This window comes from Desmodus rotundus, chromosome 3 (genome assembly GCF_022682495.2).
Source record: "Desmodus rotundus isolate HL8 chromosome 3, HLdesRot8A.1, whole genome shotgun sequence".
NCBI lineage: Eukaryota > Metazoa > Chordata > Mammalia > Chiroptera > Phyllostomidae > Desmodus > Desmodus rotundus.
The window spans coordinates 85246976-85266325 of record NC_071389.1 but is presented as its reverse complement, the minus strand read 5'-3'; the positions used below and the strand labels follow the sequence as shown (position 1 = coordinate 85266325).

The window sequence follows — 19350 nt, the reverse complement described above, 5'->3', positions numbered from 1 at the left end:
CATATAGACCAATGGAGCAGAACTCAGAGTACAAATATAAATCCTCACTTGCATTTATGGTCATTTGACAAGGGTAGCAAGACAATTCAATGGGGAAAGAAAAGTCTTTCCAATAAATAGTGCAAAAGACTATACTATATGCAAATATTAACCCAAAATAGATCGTAGATTTAAATGTAAGAATTAAAATTATGAAACTCACGAGATTCCACTCCACACCTATTAGGACGGCTATAAGGAAAATGACAGAGACAGATGGTAACAAGTGTTAACAGAGATACAGAAAAAATGGAACCTTCATACATTGCTGGTGGGAATATAAAATGATGGTTCAGCTGCTTTGGAAAACAGTGGGGTAGTTCCTCAAAATGTTACACATGGAGCTACCACGTGATTTAGTAATTCTACTCCTAAGTATCTACACAGGAGAAATAAATACATGCATCCACAAAAAATCTGTTCAATGAAGTTCACAGCAGCATTATTCATAATAGCCAAAAAAATGGAAATTACTCAAATGCCCATGAATTGTAAGACAAGTAAAATGTGTCATCAGATAATGGTCCATTATTTGACAACAAAAAAGAATGAAGTACTAATGTATGGTACAACATAGATGAATCTTGAAAACATTATGCCAAGTGAAAGAAGCCAGTCACAAAAGACCACATATAATTTCATTTATATGAAATGTCCAGAATATGAAAATCCAGAGACAGAAAGTAGATTGGTGTTTCTCTAGGGCTGCAGGGTGGGAAGTAAGGGGAAATGACTGCTTATGGGTATGGGTTTCTTTTGGGGATGATGAAAATATCATAAAATTGATTATAGTGATGGTTGCATAATTCTGTGAATATATACTAAACACACTGAATTGCATACTTTAAATGGGTTAAATGTAATGGAGACAGCAGGGGAACTGCCCCAGAAGGGATGGACAACAATGCCTTTAGGACCAGATTTTAGGAGGGTGAATAAGTAAGGGAGGACATTTGGTGGGGGCAAGCGGGAGGTAGGAGGGGCAGGAAAAACAAAACAAAATGGCAAAGAGAAGGTAAGATGATATTAATGGGCTGCTATGGTGGTAAGAAAACAAAAAGCTAAAATGTAAAATATATTAAAAAATAGCAACAGTATTCACTTCCTTCTTTGTACCCAAAAATACTCCTAGGAGGAAACGAGGGGCAAATAGAGAGATGTGAACTTTTTATATGGAAAGAAAAGTAAAACACATTGTAAAAAATTCTTTAAAATATTCATAACTTTCAGAAAGTCATATTATACTCTAATTTATAGAAGTTCCAACTATGAAATTCATAGGCTTTAAATCTTTGCAGCATTACTTAGAAACACGAGTAACAGCATTTGTTGAGTGCTTACCATGTGCTGGGGTTGTGTGCTGAACTTATTTCCTAATCCTCATCCTGGTTCAGTATTAAAAATCTCATGTTAAGGAAGAGGTAACTGAGGCACAAAGGTTAAGTAACTTGCTCAAGGATAGAAAATCTACAAATGGCCGAGTTGAAATCTGAAATCAGGTGCCTAATTTCAAAGTCCAGAACTTTACTATCATACATACTCATGTGTCCCAAGTATACCATCAGTAGTTCATGAAACAATTTTAGGTGGAATAGACTGGAACATCTCGTATTAACATTTATCTATAATAAAACAGCAATTTCACAATACTTATATATAAAGCTTTCTTTTCAAATATGTAAAAAAAAAAAAAGACGTTAGTCAACTTTTAAAAAGAAAACAGCATAATGCCTAAAAGGGAATATGGAAAAAAAATTGCCTGACTTTCTGAGAAGCTGAAATTCTGAGTACCTTTAAAAAATCTTCCTAGAGTTCTAATGTTCCTAAAATGTTTGTGTGTACAAAAAAGCACTTAAAAAGTCTGTTTTAACCCCTCAAAACATATGTAATCATCCTATAAAGTATATTTTCCACTGGTTCATCCAACAAAATTTTAATATGCCCACCACTGAGCTCCCTCTCACTTCTGAGTGAGCCTCTTTCTCCCTCAAGAAAGTAAGAATTCCTGACATTTATCAGATTTTTTATTTCTTCATTTTATCCTATCTTACCCTGAAGCCCTAGGACCATTCAACTTAACTATTTATTCAAAGGTCCTAGAAACTTTTCTTAAGACAAAGACCTGCAGGGAACCTAGTAGGCATAATGCAACTAGTTTTTAAAAGGCAAGGGTTACTGTGCTATTCCTTGAGGGCTCCTCTGTATCTGATAAGCTGCCCACCTCTGGCACCCAAATAAAGAAACTGCAATTGGCAAAGGGGGAGGACTCTGTTTCATCCTGGTCCCCAAAGGGCCAAAGACCTAGCCCAGATACCTCAGTTTCCCACGAAGAGACACCTCTAATACTTTGGAGATAGTATCATAGGCAAACAAAACCACCTCTGGCTTTTCCATACAGTGAACAGGTTCAGAACTTTTAATGTTTTTAGGCAAGTCCTCTTTCTGATGATGGCTCAGAGGCCACTTTACTTTTTGTCAACCTCAGATGCCAGTCACCAGGCCAAGGTGGCCCTCACCCACCTGTGCATGTTCCCATTGGTGGTGAAAGACTGGCCACACACAGTGCACTTATAAGGCCTCTCGCCAGAGTGCACCAGCATGTGGCGGTCCAGGGAGCTGGCTGAGCTCAGCGACTTCCCGCAGATGCTGCATGAATGGTCTGCCCCTCCAGTGTCCGTGTTGTGCTGCAGAAAGCAATCACCACAGTGGTCACTTCGGTGGGTCAAAACTTGGTAATGCAAATTTAGATATAATAAAACCAGTAAAACTTCTCATCTATTTTTTTTGTTTCATTTTAAATATCCTCCCAAATGTCAAAATCTATCAGGAACATAGGAAAATATGTATTCTGTACAATTTTCTTCTACCCCCATGTTTGTTTTGAAACGTACTTCTGCGAGGCTGAGAGAGCTGGAATCTTTGAAGGTCTTTCTCGAAGACGTATGTAGGTTAACTGACCACATATATCATATGAACGGGAAGACTGTCAACTATGAAGAAAGTGTGTGAAATATGGTCCTCACGTTAAGTCAGTATCCATTCCTCAAGTTTGACGACTCAGGCTTACTGTCAGGGGAAGAGAACTGGAATCTGCACAGTTCTGAGAGGCCTGGCAGCTGAAACATGTTAAGAAGGAATCTTCTTATCCAAACCCAGTTACTAAATGATGTTATTATTCAGTACCATGTTATAATTTTAATATAACGTCACTCCTTCACTGTTCCAGATTTATCAACAATTCATCATGAACCAGTCATAGCAGGCGAAGGAGAAGGAAAAATCTCATTATAAAGGAGAGAAGCCAAGAGATTCCTAAATCAAGTCAATTCCCTGCTGCATGACATAAGGTTGCAACACTGTAAAAAGTAGGGGTCTATACCTACAGTCTCACTGAACTGCGAGGGGATTTGGTTCATATTGACAAGTCGTGAATGATTCAAAGTCTTCTGCTATATGTGGTCAGTTAATGCGATATTTGCTAAATTCTGAAAAGGTATTCTGTATTGATCTAGGACTCTGTCACAATAACACGTACACAAAAGTTATTTCATAACCACCTCTCAAAATAATTAAAATATTAAATCTAAATTAAACACAGGCACAATTCACACACTGAGATCAAATCACCTTGTCCTCTCAATAAATGATTAAAACAAAAATATAAAAGCAGCACAAACCTGACGAATGTGCATAGTTAACTGATGCTGTGTAGTGCAAATCTTTTCACACAGGGGACAGTTATAGGAAGACTTCTCCTCTTTCGTTTCCTGAAAAGATATAATAAACGGAGAATCAATTTCACCTTAGTACACTAGTGCCTCTTTGTTTCTGTTATGAGCACCCGTATCTCAAGCTGTAGCAATGAAACAGCTGAGAGGATGGGCTCTGGAGCCTATCTGGTGGTCTGAGCCTGGGCAAGTCACCATCCCACTGGCCCTCAGTTTCCTCACTGTAAAATGCTAAGAATAATAGCTTCTATCACATCACCCTGTGATGTGGATTAATTCAGTCAATATCCGTAAGGCACAGGAACAGTGCCTGGCACAGGGTAAGTGCTCAATAAATATTAGTGCTCTTATTAGACAGATACCACTGAGACCCAGATCACTACACACCAGCCAACCCACTGAACAACTAATCATCAGTGATGGCGGAAAACAAAGCATCAAATCGTGGCAGAGCTAGAAAAGGAATCTCTCCCTGATCTAACCAGGCTCCAGCCACTCTTTTCCACACATGAGATGTAATGAAGTTCTCATGATAAAAACCCACCCTCCCAACAGTGGGAGGCCTCAGGGCCCAGCTGTGTGCCCAACAGGCATCAACATGACCCTTTCACTCCCTGTTGGCGACTGCTTGACACTGCTCACAAATATTTAGTAAATAAGAATCAGAACGCTGGCCTGTGGAAACCGCGATAAAGAATGACAATCCAAACTGAAGACTTCCACAGAGGTGACAAAAGAACCAGCTCGCTATTTGGAAAAGGGGCTCATTTTATGTTCCCTCGAAACCCATAGGACAGGCTTCCTGCAAGCAATACATTTTACCTCTTTAAGGAAAATGACAGGCTCCTTCTCTACCTATACACTACCCATACAACTTTTCTTTCAAACGCTTCATGGAGAGTTGTCATGGGCGTACCTGTCATAGCCATCTCACACACTCAACCCGAAGGCACCATAGGTCTCTGTCCTCACCCCCAGAACTAACAGGATCAAGGCCTGGGCACCACTCCCCAGGAATGCAGAACTGAGACGCCTACAGACCAAGATCTGTGGGTTCCCAAAGATCAATAGAATCACCTGCGGAGCTTTTTGAACTACAGATTTCCAGATCAGACACACAACAGGCTGAATCAGAATCACTGGGGTACAGGCAGCTGAACCCCTACAGTGTTTCACAAGCTCCCAGGAGACCCTGGTATGTGCCTAGGTTTGGGGATGACTAAGATACTAAGTTAGGTGATCACCGGCACTTGAATTGAAACTTCACGCAGGGTTGGGGCCAGACCCAGAGGCGTGGTGAGCCCAAGCCACACACACAGCTGGGGAAGCCATCTGTGCTAAGGCAAGTGGGAGACCAGGCAGTCCCAGACAGAGGGAGGGCTGGACCGGTGGGCATCTTTCAATAGCCTTCTTTTTCCTTGTGCTCATTTGAATGAGTTTCTGTTCCTTGAAAATAGCATCAATTATTGAACACTTACGATGTGCTAAACTCTGTCCATACAAAAACATCAGTTTTTTCACAACCACTAAGACACAGCCACTATTACGAGTCTCACTTTCTGGATGAGGAAACTGGGGTACAGAGAGGCAAGTAACCTGCTCCAAATCAGAGAACTGTTACAGAGACTCAGGATTAAAACCCAGGCCAGCTTCTCAACAGGCCATGCTAAATATATAAATCTGACCAAAAAAAAAAAAAAAAGATGAACCCCAAGGCACAGAAAGGAAACACCCATGTGGTTGGTTATGAGAGATGATGAAAACAAAAGTCACCCCTAAGACTATAAGAACAAATGGCACCATAAACCAGATGGGGTGGAGTGAATGCGTGCTGATGTCTAGTACGTAGCTGCCTACGGTGGTTCCCTCTCACACTTCAAAGACTAGCAAGCCTCATTTTAAGCACTCCAGTAGTGCCCCCTTCACTTTTCATAGTTTCAGCTCCCCATGGTCAACCCCAATCCAAAAATATTACATGGAAAATTCCAGAAATAAGCGATTCACACATTTTAAATTGTACGCCATTCTGAGTAGTGTGATGAAATCTCACACCATCCTGTTGTCTGCCTGGGACGTGAATCATCCCTTTGTCCAGCTTCTCCGTGCTGTGTACACATTTGTCACTTAGTAGCTATCTTGGTTTTCAGATTGACTGCTGAGGTATCACAGTGCTTACATTCAAGCAGCCCTCATTTTACTCTGTAATGGCCCCAAAATGCAAGAGTAGTGATCTGGCAGTTCAAACGTGCCCAAGAGAAGCCATGAAGTGCTTTCTTTAAGTGAAAAGATTTGTATGTATAGGAAAAAACACAGTACTGTAAATAAAGGGTTTAGCACTATCCAATAGTTTCAGGCATCCACTGGGGGCCTTGGAAAGTATCCTTTGTGGATAAGGGAAGGATTACTGGACAAACCTTTTTCTAGTCTGTGGCACTGGGTCTGAGAACTAGGTATGCTACATATTTTTTACTCTCAAATTTTAAAAACTTACAGACATGAATTCTAAGGAAGTTGATTAACCCAGAAACAATAAAACCTGCCAGACTCACTGAGTCATCTGCAGACTTCCACTCCTCATAGAGGTCCAATGCATGTACCTGGGGGTGGGGTGGGGGCACCCTGACTCCTTAGCCCAGTTCTCCCACAGTCAGAATGGAGCTGGTCAAGAATCACCAAAGAAAAAACCAGAAACAAAAGTAGCAACATAAAATAAGAGCACTCACTATAATAATGAGAAATGTCCCAAAACTAGGCCAAAACTCAGGCTTGGGTGTTTTTGGTGAATTATTAGATTAGCAATACTATATATTAAAAAAAAATTTTTAGAGGAATATTCATCAGTAGGATGTAAATGTTAAAAAGCCAAGTGATCAGCTTCTGGAGGAGACAAATTTTTTTTTTTTTTTTTAAATCATCTTTCATTCACCTTGACGTAGATGGCAGACACACCGAACAGCCGTGGAGCTAACTGGCATTGCTTCTGGGGTTTATCAGGAACTGGAACCCCAGCTTTCTCTGAGGCTGGCAGTGGCATGCTGCAGACCATACTAGAGACCCACAAAATCCATGGTGCTCTGGGAGAAGGATGTCTGTGAACTCGGACTTAATTTTTATAAGCAAACCAAACAGAAAAGACAGCATCATAATGCTGCAAGAAGCCCTGCAGGAGAATTCTGAATGCAGTTATTGGGGCCATGCTAGTGGAAAGAGCACACTTCCTGAGATGACAGATAAAATTAGCAGCTAATGTGATAACTAACCATTCCATAATGAAACAATCTGGCACCCGTGTCAGCGTCCGGCTGCGGCTAATCTGTCCTGGAACTCGGTGCTAGCACTCACGGCACTCCTCCCCAGCGCTCCCTCTCAGCCCTCCACGGCACTCCCAGGTGAGGATGAAGCACTCTCTCCCCTCCGACTGCATTCTGTTTTTGTTTGTTCTTCCAATGCACCTGACTTTCCCATGATACCACTGGCCCGGACTTCCCTTTTGAAAACTAAGCCAGTGCCCCAAGGAACCTGGAGACACAGGAGGCAGATGAAAATAGCCCAGGCACACACCTGTACCATCTGCTTCACCACACTTGCACAGTCACCCACAATTAACACACAGGGACAGAAGGGCTGTACCTACTGTCTCTGAACCACTGGGAAAGGCCCAGAGCCTGCACTTGCACCACCTCTGCCTAAGCTGGGCTATTTAAAGAGGAGGTGATCCCTACCTACCACTTTCTCTTGGGAGAACAGAGAAGGAAGAGGAGACAATGACCTTATCTATCTCATTCATCCCAAAATGCTTAACACCCTGGTGCAGTACCTGGCTGGAAGCAGGAGTGGGTATGTACTGTGAATTGAGTGAATGGGTGGAGAAATGAACAAACAGATGGAAGGATAGACAGTCATGTGAGAGTGGAAGTAAACCTTTTCTTCCCAGAGCTAGTGCTCCTCCTTGACTCAGGCCACAGTCATACAGGCTGAGTATTTTCTCAGGGACCCATAGGAAGAGAAGCACATGGAGACAAGGGAAAAAAAGAGAGAAAAAGGTATCAATGCTCCAACCCTAAAACAGTGTTTAATTCTGCCAAGTCTTCAGCCTTGAGAAAGGAGTGAAGAAAATGAACACTCCCATGCTGTGGAGGGATTTTAGGCTGGTACAACTTTTCCTGGAGGGCAAGTTGTATCAAAAGCCTTACTTAATGTTTCACTTCTAAGAATTTATAGAAAATCATCATAGATGTGCTCAGACAACTCTGTATAAGGGCAGTCACTGTAAGATTGTTAATTAAAAGAAATTAATTCCCAAAAGCCCAACAGGTTTACTTTGGTCTCCACCCCTGGTATCCAGGCAAACTCTTAAGACTGCCCGTTCCCTAAGGGTTTCGCATAATCCCATTAAATCAGTTAAACCAAAAACCAAATGTGGAGGAGTCAGTTCATATGATGTGGATTCAGAGAATAAATGAGATCTATTTACTCTCCTTCCTTGAGCTTTGTTAAACACGTTGCTAACAGGACAGCAGCCACTTTACAAGCACCCCTTGGTGCGTCATTTAAAAGGTTCATCTCATTTCCCCATGGAGTAGACATGGGCTATTACTACATCATTACTCCTCCCAATCCCTGCCCACTCATTTACTCTTTCCCTCTTCTCCTGATCTGATGCCCACTACAGGTTTAAAAGGACGAAATCACCTCTGAAGTGGAATTCTCTGGAGCCAAACGTTGTGCTTTGTCCAGGATGGAGAGCTGGGCAGCAGCCGCAGCACTATTAGTACTTATTTGTTCCCAAATCTGAAGACACTTAAAAAAAATAGCCAATCAGGTGGCTTTGAAAAAATTAACCGTTTTTGTAAGTAACGTAAGTAAGGAAATGAACTACATCACAGTAGAGGACTAAGTTCTATGCCTTGGACATCAAATGAAGAAAGATGACATTCAAATGAATTTACAGGGCAGAGAATCAGGGCATCTTCACCCACACTGACACCACAGCACAGAAAATTTTCTCCATGGGTCAAGGAAACTGAAATAAGCCATGAAAAGTTCACGCTTGAAAAATGATTACAACCTTTGGGTATGTCTATTTACTTCTCAGTACGAGGGGAGACCCCCCCCCCCCGCCAAAAACTGGAATTATCTTCTGGAGGGTGAGCCCCTTGTATAGTACAGGCTTCCCCTGCTAGGTTAAGTGTTCTCGGAACCCATCTGCATCAGTGCCCAAGCTGGGGATGTTCTGAGAGGCTGCACTGGGCTTCAGTGAGTTTTTTTAAGACTCTTTCAGAAAGTTTGCCCATTTCATGATGGGTGATTTATGAGCGCACCTGCCCACATCTCACTGAATGTTGAGTAGTTTTTGACCAAAAACGTCACGACCCCTGTGCCCCACCTTCCCTATTCACCTGATCTCACCCCAAGCCACTTTGCTTGTTTCCCTGGATAAAAAAAGTCCTCAAAGGGAAACATTTTGCCAGTGCAGAAGAGGTGAAACAAAAAATGGCAGCAGCACTAAAAAGCATCAAAAGTGATGAATTAGAATACTGTTTTGAGCAGTGGAAAAAACATCTTGATAGATGTATTGCACCAAGTAGACAGTACTCTGAAGGTGACTGAAGTTTAAACATGTAAGGATACAGAATTTTTTATAAATAAATTCCAGGTTTTTGGGGGGTCCCCTCTTGCACAACCAAGATTTTGTCTTAGGAAGCTGAAGCTCAAGGAAACATCCATCTCCCATCATTCTCAGAGATTGAAGCCACCAGATGTCACCACCTAGCATACCAAGCTTACCTGGTTCCTTCGGCCAATCCGATTTGGTCCTGGAGGCTTCGTGGGAGACTTGATGATCTGGGGGCTCCCGCCATTCTCGGCGACCTTCCCTACACTCATTACCGCTGACATCATGGTGTTGATAGAAGACAAGTCTGAACCTTCCAAGCCAATGGGCGAACTTGACGTCATTGGGACAAGGGTTAAGCGTCTAAGAAGCCTCTGCCATAGAACTGAAAATCGGAAATTGCTGATGTGATCACTGGCACCTTTAGGCTCCTGCCAGAGCCAGTGGCACTGGCCAAGGCTGCCATACTCTAAGGCAAAAACGCTGAAAGCCCACTGTCTTCAGTTCAAGCCGACACTCACACCCAGAATGTCCTGAGCTTTCATCTAAATGAAGTGTTGTCACACCAAACAATAACATTGCTCCTTTGTAAGGATGTGCCACCAACACAACTCCCAAAGCCACCTGAGGCAGGTCTCTTTGCCTTTCCTGATCTTTCACTAGGCAGAATGGCAAAGGCTGAGCCAACAGTTAGAAAGCCCAGAGTGCTGCCATTTGGCCAGCACCCTCCCAATAACCTAACTCATTTACTACTACAGGAATGGTGTAGACCTGAGAGCTGAGGATCTTCAGGTTTCACCTAACTCCACTGCTGTAATCCAGTGATTTCAATAGGAAGCCCAAATTGTATAAGACAATTGAGATGCCAACCCTATCAAGATTATAACCAAATTTCAAATTAACATAAAGAAGACTGCTTCTTAAAAATTACAAATAGGTAATATACCTATAACCCCAGAAAATGGACAGAAGAAAACCCAGCCCCCACTGCCAATTACCTCCATTTTCTGCCCCAACTGATATACTAGAGATTTTTCCTTGCTATAGCTATCATCCACGTGGAGTAGGAAATGAGTCTGTGTTTCACTTCTTTTTTTCTTGTCTTGGTATCACTCGTTGCCACTGGAAGGGAAGCAAAGGCAAAATGATTCAGTTCATATCTTTTCCCTTAGTTGAAGAAAAAACTGAAGCCATGTATTGGCTACAATCTCGGAGCACAAGTGAGAGGTGATTTTTAAGTCTCCTTTTTCTTCAAAACCGCATTTTATGGTTGTTTTTCAACTGTCACTGATGTTCCCTATGGTGCTGTCACCCTTACTCCCAATAGCCAAAAGGGTTTTGTGGTAACTTACTTTCTGAGGCATATGTATCAAATTTCCTTTCAAACTCTACCCCACAACCCACAGGACTCTCAGACTCTGACTTGACCCACCTCCCACCCCTACCTAAAACTGGCCAAAGACAAGGCAGTTGAGGAAGGAATTCAGTGAAGGCTCACAGTCTGGAAGGGACAGGTCAGACCTAAAGGAAACCAGGTAATGTGAAAAGAATGACCAAAGGGAACACTGTGGCGCACAGCAAAACCAAAACCTGCCTCTTCAGCCCTTCCCCAGTTCTACTCCTTGCAAGCAGAAGGATGATGGCTATAGGCATGGCCAGATGTAAGTCCACAGGTCAGGGACTTCCTTCATTTTACCCCAGAAGATATTCTTTAGCTGCAGCCCTGCCAGTGAGCCATATACCCTGCTTTCCCACAGTGTGCATCAGCGTATTTGACAGGCCCGCCACCGCTGCAGTCAGTGAGCAAGCTCGTTAGCTCAGCAGCACAGTGAATGCTTAGGAAGAACACCAGAAACAACATGAATTCTAGTGGTTTCCTCCTCCAACTTTAAGCAATGAGACCTAGGAAAGGATTAGTGGGAATACCCATAGCAGCTACAGGTGTGTGCAGCACCAGAGCAGGAAAGGCCTGGGAATGTAACTTCATTAGGTGATGTTGCCATCAGCTCACAAGTCCCAAGCTAAAGTGCTACCAGGAAAATCATACAGGATCTCAGGAACAGCACTGTTCTTGTCAAAAAGGCAAAACATACTTTCTTCTTAGCAGACATTTTGAAGATATGAAACTAAGGGTTTTCCAAATGGTAGGTGAAAGGACTAACTGCAGAAACACTCCTTAAGACAGCTGATTCAGCCTCACTCCTCACAAAGAAAGGAAAAGTTATTAGTAGAGCAGCTCCATTGCTGCGATCTACTGAAAGTCAACCCTCGACACAAGGGTTTGAAGGAAAAAAGAAAAGGAAAGTTATGATCGAAATTAAACCAAAAAATCCAACTGTCATCTTTCCATGAAGTTTCCCCATGCTAGAAGACCATTTAAACTTATTAAAGATTGTGCTTCAAACTTCCCATTTTTAACTGCCTTTGAAAGTTTACTTGGGAAATTTCTCTTTAAAAAAGACCATGTGACACAAGTGCACACACACCTCACTTCTTTATTAACGCAGTTCAAACTAAAGTGTCATCGGTCCCCTAGAATTGTTGTGATCAATCAGCATGTAATCATTGTTTGATTCAAATAAGTAGACACCTTCAATTCCCAAATCACCTTCATTCTTTAAATATACTCCCCCCATAGTTTTAATGTACACCAAATTATAAAAGCTGACTAGAAATCTTTACAATTATGTCAATAAAAAGAAAATTAACCTTACTACTAGTTTATAGGAGTTTAGAAGACTATCTTGCTTTTGTCCTATGACTCTACTTAGAAAAACGTAGTAGAGTTCACTTAAATCTGAAAATAGGTTAAACACCTTTAAAACTAAAAATAAAATTTTAAGTTAAAATAAAAAACAAATTTAAAAAATATTTTTAAAAGATTTTTTTTACTTATTTATTTTTAGAGAGGGGGAAGGGAAGGAGAAAGACAGGGAGAGAAACACCAATGTGTGGTTGCCTCTCGTTCGCCCCCTACTGGGGACCTGGCTCACAACCCAGGCATGTGCCCTGGACTCGGAATCGAACAGGCATTGATTGGTTCACAGGCCTGCGCTCAATCCACTGAGCTACACCAGCCAGGCGTAAAAAAAATATTTTAATTCTATCAACATGTAGGGAAAGAAAGTGAAGAGGAGGAAAACAGTCAATATGAAATTAACAAAAATATATTCAGTAAGAAAAGCCAAACTGCTGGTAAGAATTTGTGTTGCAGTCACTATAACATCAAAGACACATTCTTGCAAACTTCATGTCGTAAATACAGAATACCTAGCAATAGTCACAACAGCTAATCTACAAAAGGGCTGAAAGTCACAAGGGCTTGTCCCAACTGGAAAAGGAAAAAAGTCACATAAACTTGTTTCCCATTTTGTCCAGACAAGAAGACACTTGCTCAGTTTACTTCCTCCTTAGGGATAAAGCATGACGTTACCCATTGATGGTGCTGAGATCACCTACATTTACTTCCTTTTCCTGGTTTAAAGGTAAGTAAATAGCAATTTTTTAAAAAAGAACAGAGACTTCTCATCTCTGTTCTGAAAATGCAGATAACAAAACAAAACTCCCAGCTACACTGTTTGAAGAGTCACTATACTCATCCCTGAACAGCTGTTTCAGAAGCAACCCAAACCAGCCCCTTGGAGCTATTGCAAGACTTTACAGCAGTTCAGTCTCATCCTTGAATTCCCCATTGGGATGATGGCGACGGAGCAGGGAAGAATGGAAAGAACCTGGTGTGAAACACAATGTAGAACATTATTCCATGTTGGGAAAAAACTACCTTAACACTGAGCCCATCTATGCACTAATTTAACCAGAGGCCAGTTGGCCAGTATCAGTCAATTCTACCTATCCGACACCTGACCCCTGACTATATTGGAGTAATAACTTAAACTAATTAACCTAAACTTACTGATACCCAATCGCAGGGAATGAAGATAAGTTTAACAGTTTAAGGTCCATTTACAAAGCACATTTTTCTTTACTGATATTCATATAGTCTTAATATTTTTTATTCTCTCCTTTGTCCCATTTCTTCTCCCTGAGAGCATCCTGCATATCAGCCTTACCACCGCAAATAATAATAATAATAAACAAAATAAAAATAAAAATCACTGGCTCCATTCTAATACAATCTTCTCCAACTGGATCAGAGAAGACTGGGAACCCAGATGAAACTTCCCAAATCACAGGTATGAAAAGAAATCATCATCTTCATTGACATGGCCCAGTGGACTGGCCTGGTATTCCAGTTTTTAATGCAAACAGTCTGTAATTAGTGGTAGGGAGGAAGAAGCAGGAAATGGGGTTGCCTAAAGCATTGCTTTTCTTGTGAGACAAAACACTAGGAACCCTTTCCGAGATTTCTCATCCCACGACTCAGGTCCAATAGGTCAAGAAGAACTAGCAATTCAGTTACAATTTCACTGTGGTTTTGCATCAAAGCCTTGGTCAACCTGGAGACAAGGGAGAGCAACTTAAAGGGAACATGGGGAGGGAGAGGGAGGGAAAGGAAGACTCAACATTCAGAGTTATTGTGACTTAAGGAAAGTCAATAAAGTTTAACTGACCTGGGATTTTTTGGTCTTATCACACTGGCCCTCCTTACTGAGGAGCTGGCACTGGCTGGGCCCAAATGTGGGCAGGGTCACACCTCAGAGCCACCACCTCTGCAGCAGAGCAGGAGCAACCTACAAAAATGAGAAAAGGTGACATTATGAGGGAGCCAACATCAAAAATGATCCCACCTCTGTATTTCTCCACTCAATACCACCAGGAGGCACAAATTAAGAACAAAACATTTCCCACCCGCTTCCTGCACTTCATAAGCAAGCTTCCAGTTCCTAGGCTGATTCCACCCAGTGGTCTGTTAGCATCCAGCAAGAGCAGTGGGAGTCTGAGACAGCCAGGAACTCCCAAAGCATGCTCCAACAATGCCAAAGACAGTGTCACCTCAGAATGGCTTGTACCACTGGCTCCAGGTGGAGCTTTGAGAATCTTAATGGCATGTTAATGCTGATGGGCGAAGGGCAAGACATTATTAAGTACTACTGGAAACAGAGAGGAAAAAAAAGAGCCGAAGAAAGTAAAAAACATAGAACAGCCCTTCAATGTAAAGGAGAATTATACATCTTTTCTTGAGTGATGGAAAAACTGTCCATAACAGTTCAAATAGGACCAAATGCCTTATTTTTTCTTTTCTGTAAAGAAGATGCAGAAAACTACTCCAATTACATGCGCCCTTCAAGAGCCTGAGAACGTCTATTATGGGTGCCAAGGGCCTCAAATGCCTGGCTGGGGAGAAGGCTGTGTCTGGCCCTCCACAATGCGAGAGAAAACTGGGACGCAGCATTTCCCAGAGCGACAGCATTTGGCCACTCTCTAGGTCTCTGAAACAGCATCCCATAGCCAAACTGAAGAGTGAAGAACTGGTAAATAAAAACTAAGTAAAATGGACTGCCACACAGACAAAACCTGCTGAGAAATACTTGCTTGGTGTGTTTTCACATGTCTATTCCCTTTTAGGGCATCAAGAAAAGCTGCCCGATCATGTGACATGCCAGTGACATGCCTCTGTGTGCACGAGTTACTGAGCACCTAAGGCAGCAAACCTCTGTCAGACCCGCCTGTTGTGCCGTAGGGGAGTGAGGAAGCCTCCCGAGCTGTTTCTGTTAGAAGCAGCTCCTCATGGTTTCTGACACTGTGACAGCTTCTCTCACTGCACACCTCATTGCTTCAGTATTTTCTTTTCGGGCCTTTCATTTTTGAAAAGATCTCTGGATTTTGAACAAAGCACTGCATTTTGCTGTGTATAATGTCCGCTCCCGTGTATCCTACGCACCCACGTTTTTGGCCCAAATTTTCAGGAAAAAACTCTTTCCTTTTAATGTTTTCATTCAATTATTGAAACCAATTATTGTATTCCAGGCTATTATTTTTCATACAGATATCATTATTGCTTTCTAGAGTTACGCTTTTAACGCATAAGCATAAATAAAAGAATTTAAAAATTTATATAGGTACAGAACTAGTACTACCCATGTATAATGCACATCCTTATTTTTACCTCAAAATTTTGGCAAAAAAGGTGCACATTATACACAGCAAAATACGGTATGACGAAACACGGAGTAGCTCATAGGGACAACCACTGAATGGGGCAAGGATCTGAGGAAAATTGTGGACCCTCCCACAGAAACATGCATAGTCTCTGTATCTAATATTTTCTTTCAGTATTAGGAGGGCCGGGGACCCCAGAAACCCATCTGGGATAAGTGGAAGAAGAATCCTTGTTCTACTTGATATATAACCCATGTTCCTTTAAACTATGAAAATCAAGTCAATTTTATTAAAATTCCTATGAGATTTCAGAAATACAGGAACAAAACATCCTTTCAGATCATCCCCAGCCATCTAAACTTAAAAGATGCCTAAGGCAAAGTAAAACACTGTAAAAAAAAAAAAAAAAAAGCAAGGTTTTCCTGTTATTATTCATTTTTTAATTAATGGCACATTTTGTTAGGAATAGAGTCTAGAGAGGAATTGTTCCATGATTTTTTCTAGAAACCACCAAGATCTCCAAATAACTGAACATTTCTATATGTAATAAAAACACATCACAGAGACAAGTCTCTGAAATTTTTTCAGAATGTAAGAGTATCAAAATTTGGACATACTCTCCCTTTATCTAAAAAACATACTTTAAAAAGTCCAAGTAACCTCTCAGTACACCTGGGGAAAGACGGGGAGGAAAAGGGCCAACCTGACAGACTTGACCCTGAAACTTCCATCCTCTGATCTGGAATGTAAATGGTTTGAATATTGAGAATGTCTTGCAAGTAAGCTCAGTAACAAGAGTCGTTACCCTGTTTACCCTGGGCTCCACGAGGCTGGCGGGATTCACAGAACTCACAGTGGAAAAGTACAGGACAGTTCTTGGATGAAAACCCAAGATACCCCTTACTTCTATCAACACTACCTCGGGAGGAAAGGAAAAAAAGGGTGGGGGGGGGGGGAAGCCCGATGACAGAGCCTATGCCCTAGAAGAGGACTCCTGTAGGGAAATGTGACAACACAGGCTGGGGATGGTGAGGCTCTGGCTCCTGAGGGAGGATGCTGAATTTCTGGGTTAGCATCCCCACACAGGCTCTACCCAGATCCAGTGGAAGCGGGATGACTTGGGGGAAGAGGGCAGACATTCCTGTGAGGATGATGGCAGGGGAAGCCCAGCCTCCCCCACCCACCATAGGAGATAAGGGACAATGCTTTGTAAAGCTCCGAAGATTAAGAAGCCTGTCCCCAGGTCCAAGACAGCAAAAAAAAAAAAAAAAAAAAAAAAAAGACAGATGAAAGATAAAAGGAAAGATAATCTAGAAACAAAACTATCCAGTTCCTGAAAATCCTGCAGATTCTTGAGGTAAAATCTAAAATCTGTCCTAAGGCTCCCAAGAAAGATGGGCTAAGTTTAGATGCCTGGGATGACAGAAGAGCCCCGCCCCTCCCTCCGGGCCATAGGATAGTGAACTTTACAACACCAATCCAGGAGAGGGGCCGTGCTGAAGTCCTCAAATACTTGGGATGGTTGATTCAGTGATTGGAACAGCCTTAACTAGCTGGCCAGTTCCACAGGACCCAGGACAGGCTGAGAGAGTTTAAGAGTTCAGATACTAAGATGCTGTGAGCTACTACGGAGCTTAAAAGCAACAAGGACATCTCTGGAAAGATGGGCTGAGGCAGAAAAGAAATATTCTTCCCCAGTCTTGGCTAGCTGGGGCCAGAACCAAACCAGACTAGATGTCGCAGCATGGCACTGCCTGTTCTCCCCTGCCTGCCAAGCTCAGGGCAAAACCGTCTCCTCTAACCAGGACAGCCTTCCGTGTGCTCTGAGGCCTGGGACAGCTGCGATGACAGCTCTGAGTTCCAGGAAGTTGATGTGTTTCTTGGCTTAGGGTACAGCCTCTGCCTTGGATAGGGCGGCACCCATGCAAGTCACCCTCCCCCCTGCTGACATGAGCTTTGGTCCAATGGGGCCTTAGAGGGTCACACTGAGCGGGCCCTGCACAAACAGGCACTGTGATCTGTTCCAGCCAGTTCTGGGGACCAATAAGAAAAGGGGGAATGCACCCTTAGACCCACATACAAGACAGCAAAGTACGAAGGGGTGGGGAAGACTGCAACCCTGGGACCCCAAACCAGGTATGTGGGCCTCCCCTTGGGTTGTCTTCTGATCTCCGCCTCAAGACTGCAGGAAACAGTCAGACTTTTTAACCTGTCATTCAAAGCCCCTTCTGGCCTTCTTGGTCACCAGTCTTCACAGTTATCTCTGTTCAGTTTCTTCTCCCAGAACATTACTTTCACCATCCCCTCCCTCAGGGGCCACTTTCCACAGGCAGCATAGCCTCCCCGATCCCCACTGACCCCAGGCTCTTAGTTCCAAACTTGAATTCTGAAGTAGTAGCACAGCTAATACTTTTTGAATTCCATGTATCACATGCTTTAATGTTCGTAACAAACACCCTATGAAATGTACAGAAAAGAAAACGAAGGTATAGATGTAGGCGAGCGTTAAGTAACTTGCCCCCAACACCATGGTGGTAGAGCAATGTGAATCCAGTGTCTACCTTTGTTAAGTTTCTTCTGGGCAAAATTTGCAACTCCTAGCACAGAGCTTGAGAGAAGAGATGCACTCCCTGCAGTCACATACTCTGACTTCTGACAATCACATTCTGAGTCACTTCTGCTCTTCCAGACTGTTCAGTGCCTAGCCTGCCATTTCCTTCTATTTCTAGGCAGGCAGAAGGAGCTCTCTCCTCCCATCTTCACCTCTGCCTTACTCTCTGTGCAAGAGGCAGCACTGGACTTCCATCTCAGACTAAAAAGTTCATAGGGCAGGGCAAGAGTTTGCAACCAGTCACTGCCCTCACTGCACAAAGGGATGGGGAACTCCATATCCAACACAGCCAGGTTCTAGAAGCACTCGGGCAAGGAGACAGGAAGGAAGCCACCAGGCTCTGCTTGAGATCCCACACAGCCCAGTCCTGTCTGAGTGGCTGGGTCTAACTGATCTATGAATGTGAGCTCGACCTGAGAAGTGACCTGTGTGCTCAGGTCACTTGTGCTTCCAGGAAAATGGAATGCAGACCTGGAACAAAAGGAAACTCTGATGGGGGGTGCCTATGCTTTCAGGTGCTGGGGTTCCAAAAACATGTGTGCATGGGAAGTAGTGGGGGGCAGGCGATGGGGAGGATAGATGGTAGGGAGTGAGTAGCCAGAAGTGCACAGACCAAAAATTAAGCAAATACAAAGCGAAGAAAATCTTAAAAGAGTCTCATGGAGTCATTAAGAAGTTACCTGTCACTGAACCTCCAACAGAGGCATCCCAAAGAGTAGTCCCTGTCCAGCCACATCACAGACCTTTGTCAGAAATGCAGATTCTCAACACAAGGAGGTCATTATGTGGTGCTTAAACTTACATGGGGCTGAAAAATTCAGATTTTCGGGCCTCGCCCCAGTGGTCTGAGTGTCAGCTCCCAGGGGGCTGTGACCCAACCCTGGGAACCAGCACTTGTCTTTTCGCAGAATTCTGGAAGAATGGCAACACCAAACCAAGGCTCTCCCTGAAAAACCCTTCTGCCACGAAGATTTGAAAGGAGCTACCCTCAGAGCAAAAATCCAGGCACTCATTCTAACTTTAGCTTTATTTACCACAATAAAATAATAATAAATAAGGAGGGAATTAATGTGTACACAGGCTATTTTAGCTTCCTCAGAAATGGGCATGTGTGGGATGTGAGCTTCAGACAAGGCAGGGCCAGCAGCAGTTTGGGGGGAACAAAACCACTCAGCCTGGCCTCCACCCAGCTATGGACCCTCAAAGCCATCTTTCCCCAGCAGATGGCATCCACCAAGCTTGTGCCACTTAAGGAAAAGCTCCTTGGAGGGTGCTGTTGAGCCTTTCGGCCAGAATTT

At 42.9% G+C, this 19350-nt stretch overlaps 1 protein-coding gene across 6 annotated transcripts in view; it reads right to left on the bottom strand.

The window, feature by feature from the left end:
• Window positions 1–19350, bottom strand: part of RREB1 (ras responsive element binding protein 1) — a 175046-nt gene that overhangs the window by 59204 nt on the left and 96492 nt on the right. For all 6 annotated transcript variants that reach the window (XM_024552288.4, XM_045189096.3, XM_024552287.3 and 3 more), the window contains exons 2-6: window positions 13953–14072; window positions 10380–10503; window positions 9555–9766; window positions 3717–3806; window positions 2560–2723 (exon numbers count right to left, since the gene is read on the bottom strand). In XM_024552288.4, coding sequence (XP_024408056.2) covers window positions 2560–2723; window positions 3717–3806; window positions 9555–9725 — 425 coding nt within the window. In that variant the 5' untranslated portion in view covers window positions 9726–9766; window positions 10380–10503; window positions 13953–14072. The remainder of the gene's footprint in view (window positions 1–2559; window positions 2724–3716; window positions 3807–9554; window positions 9767–10379; window positions 10504–13952; window positions 14073–19350) is intronic.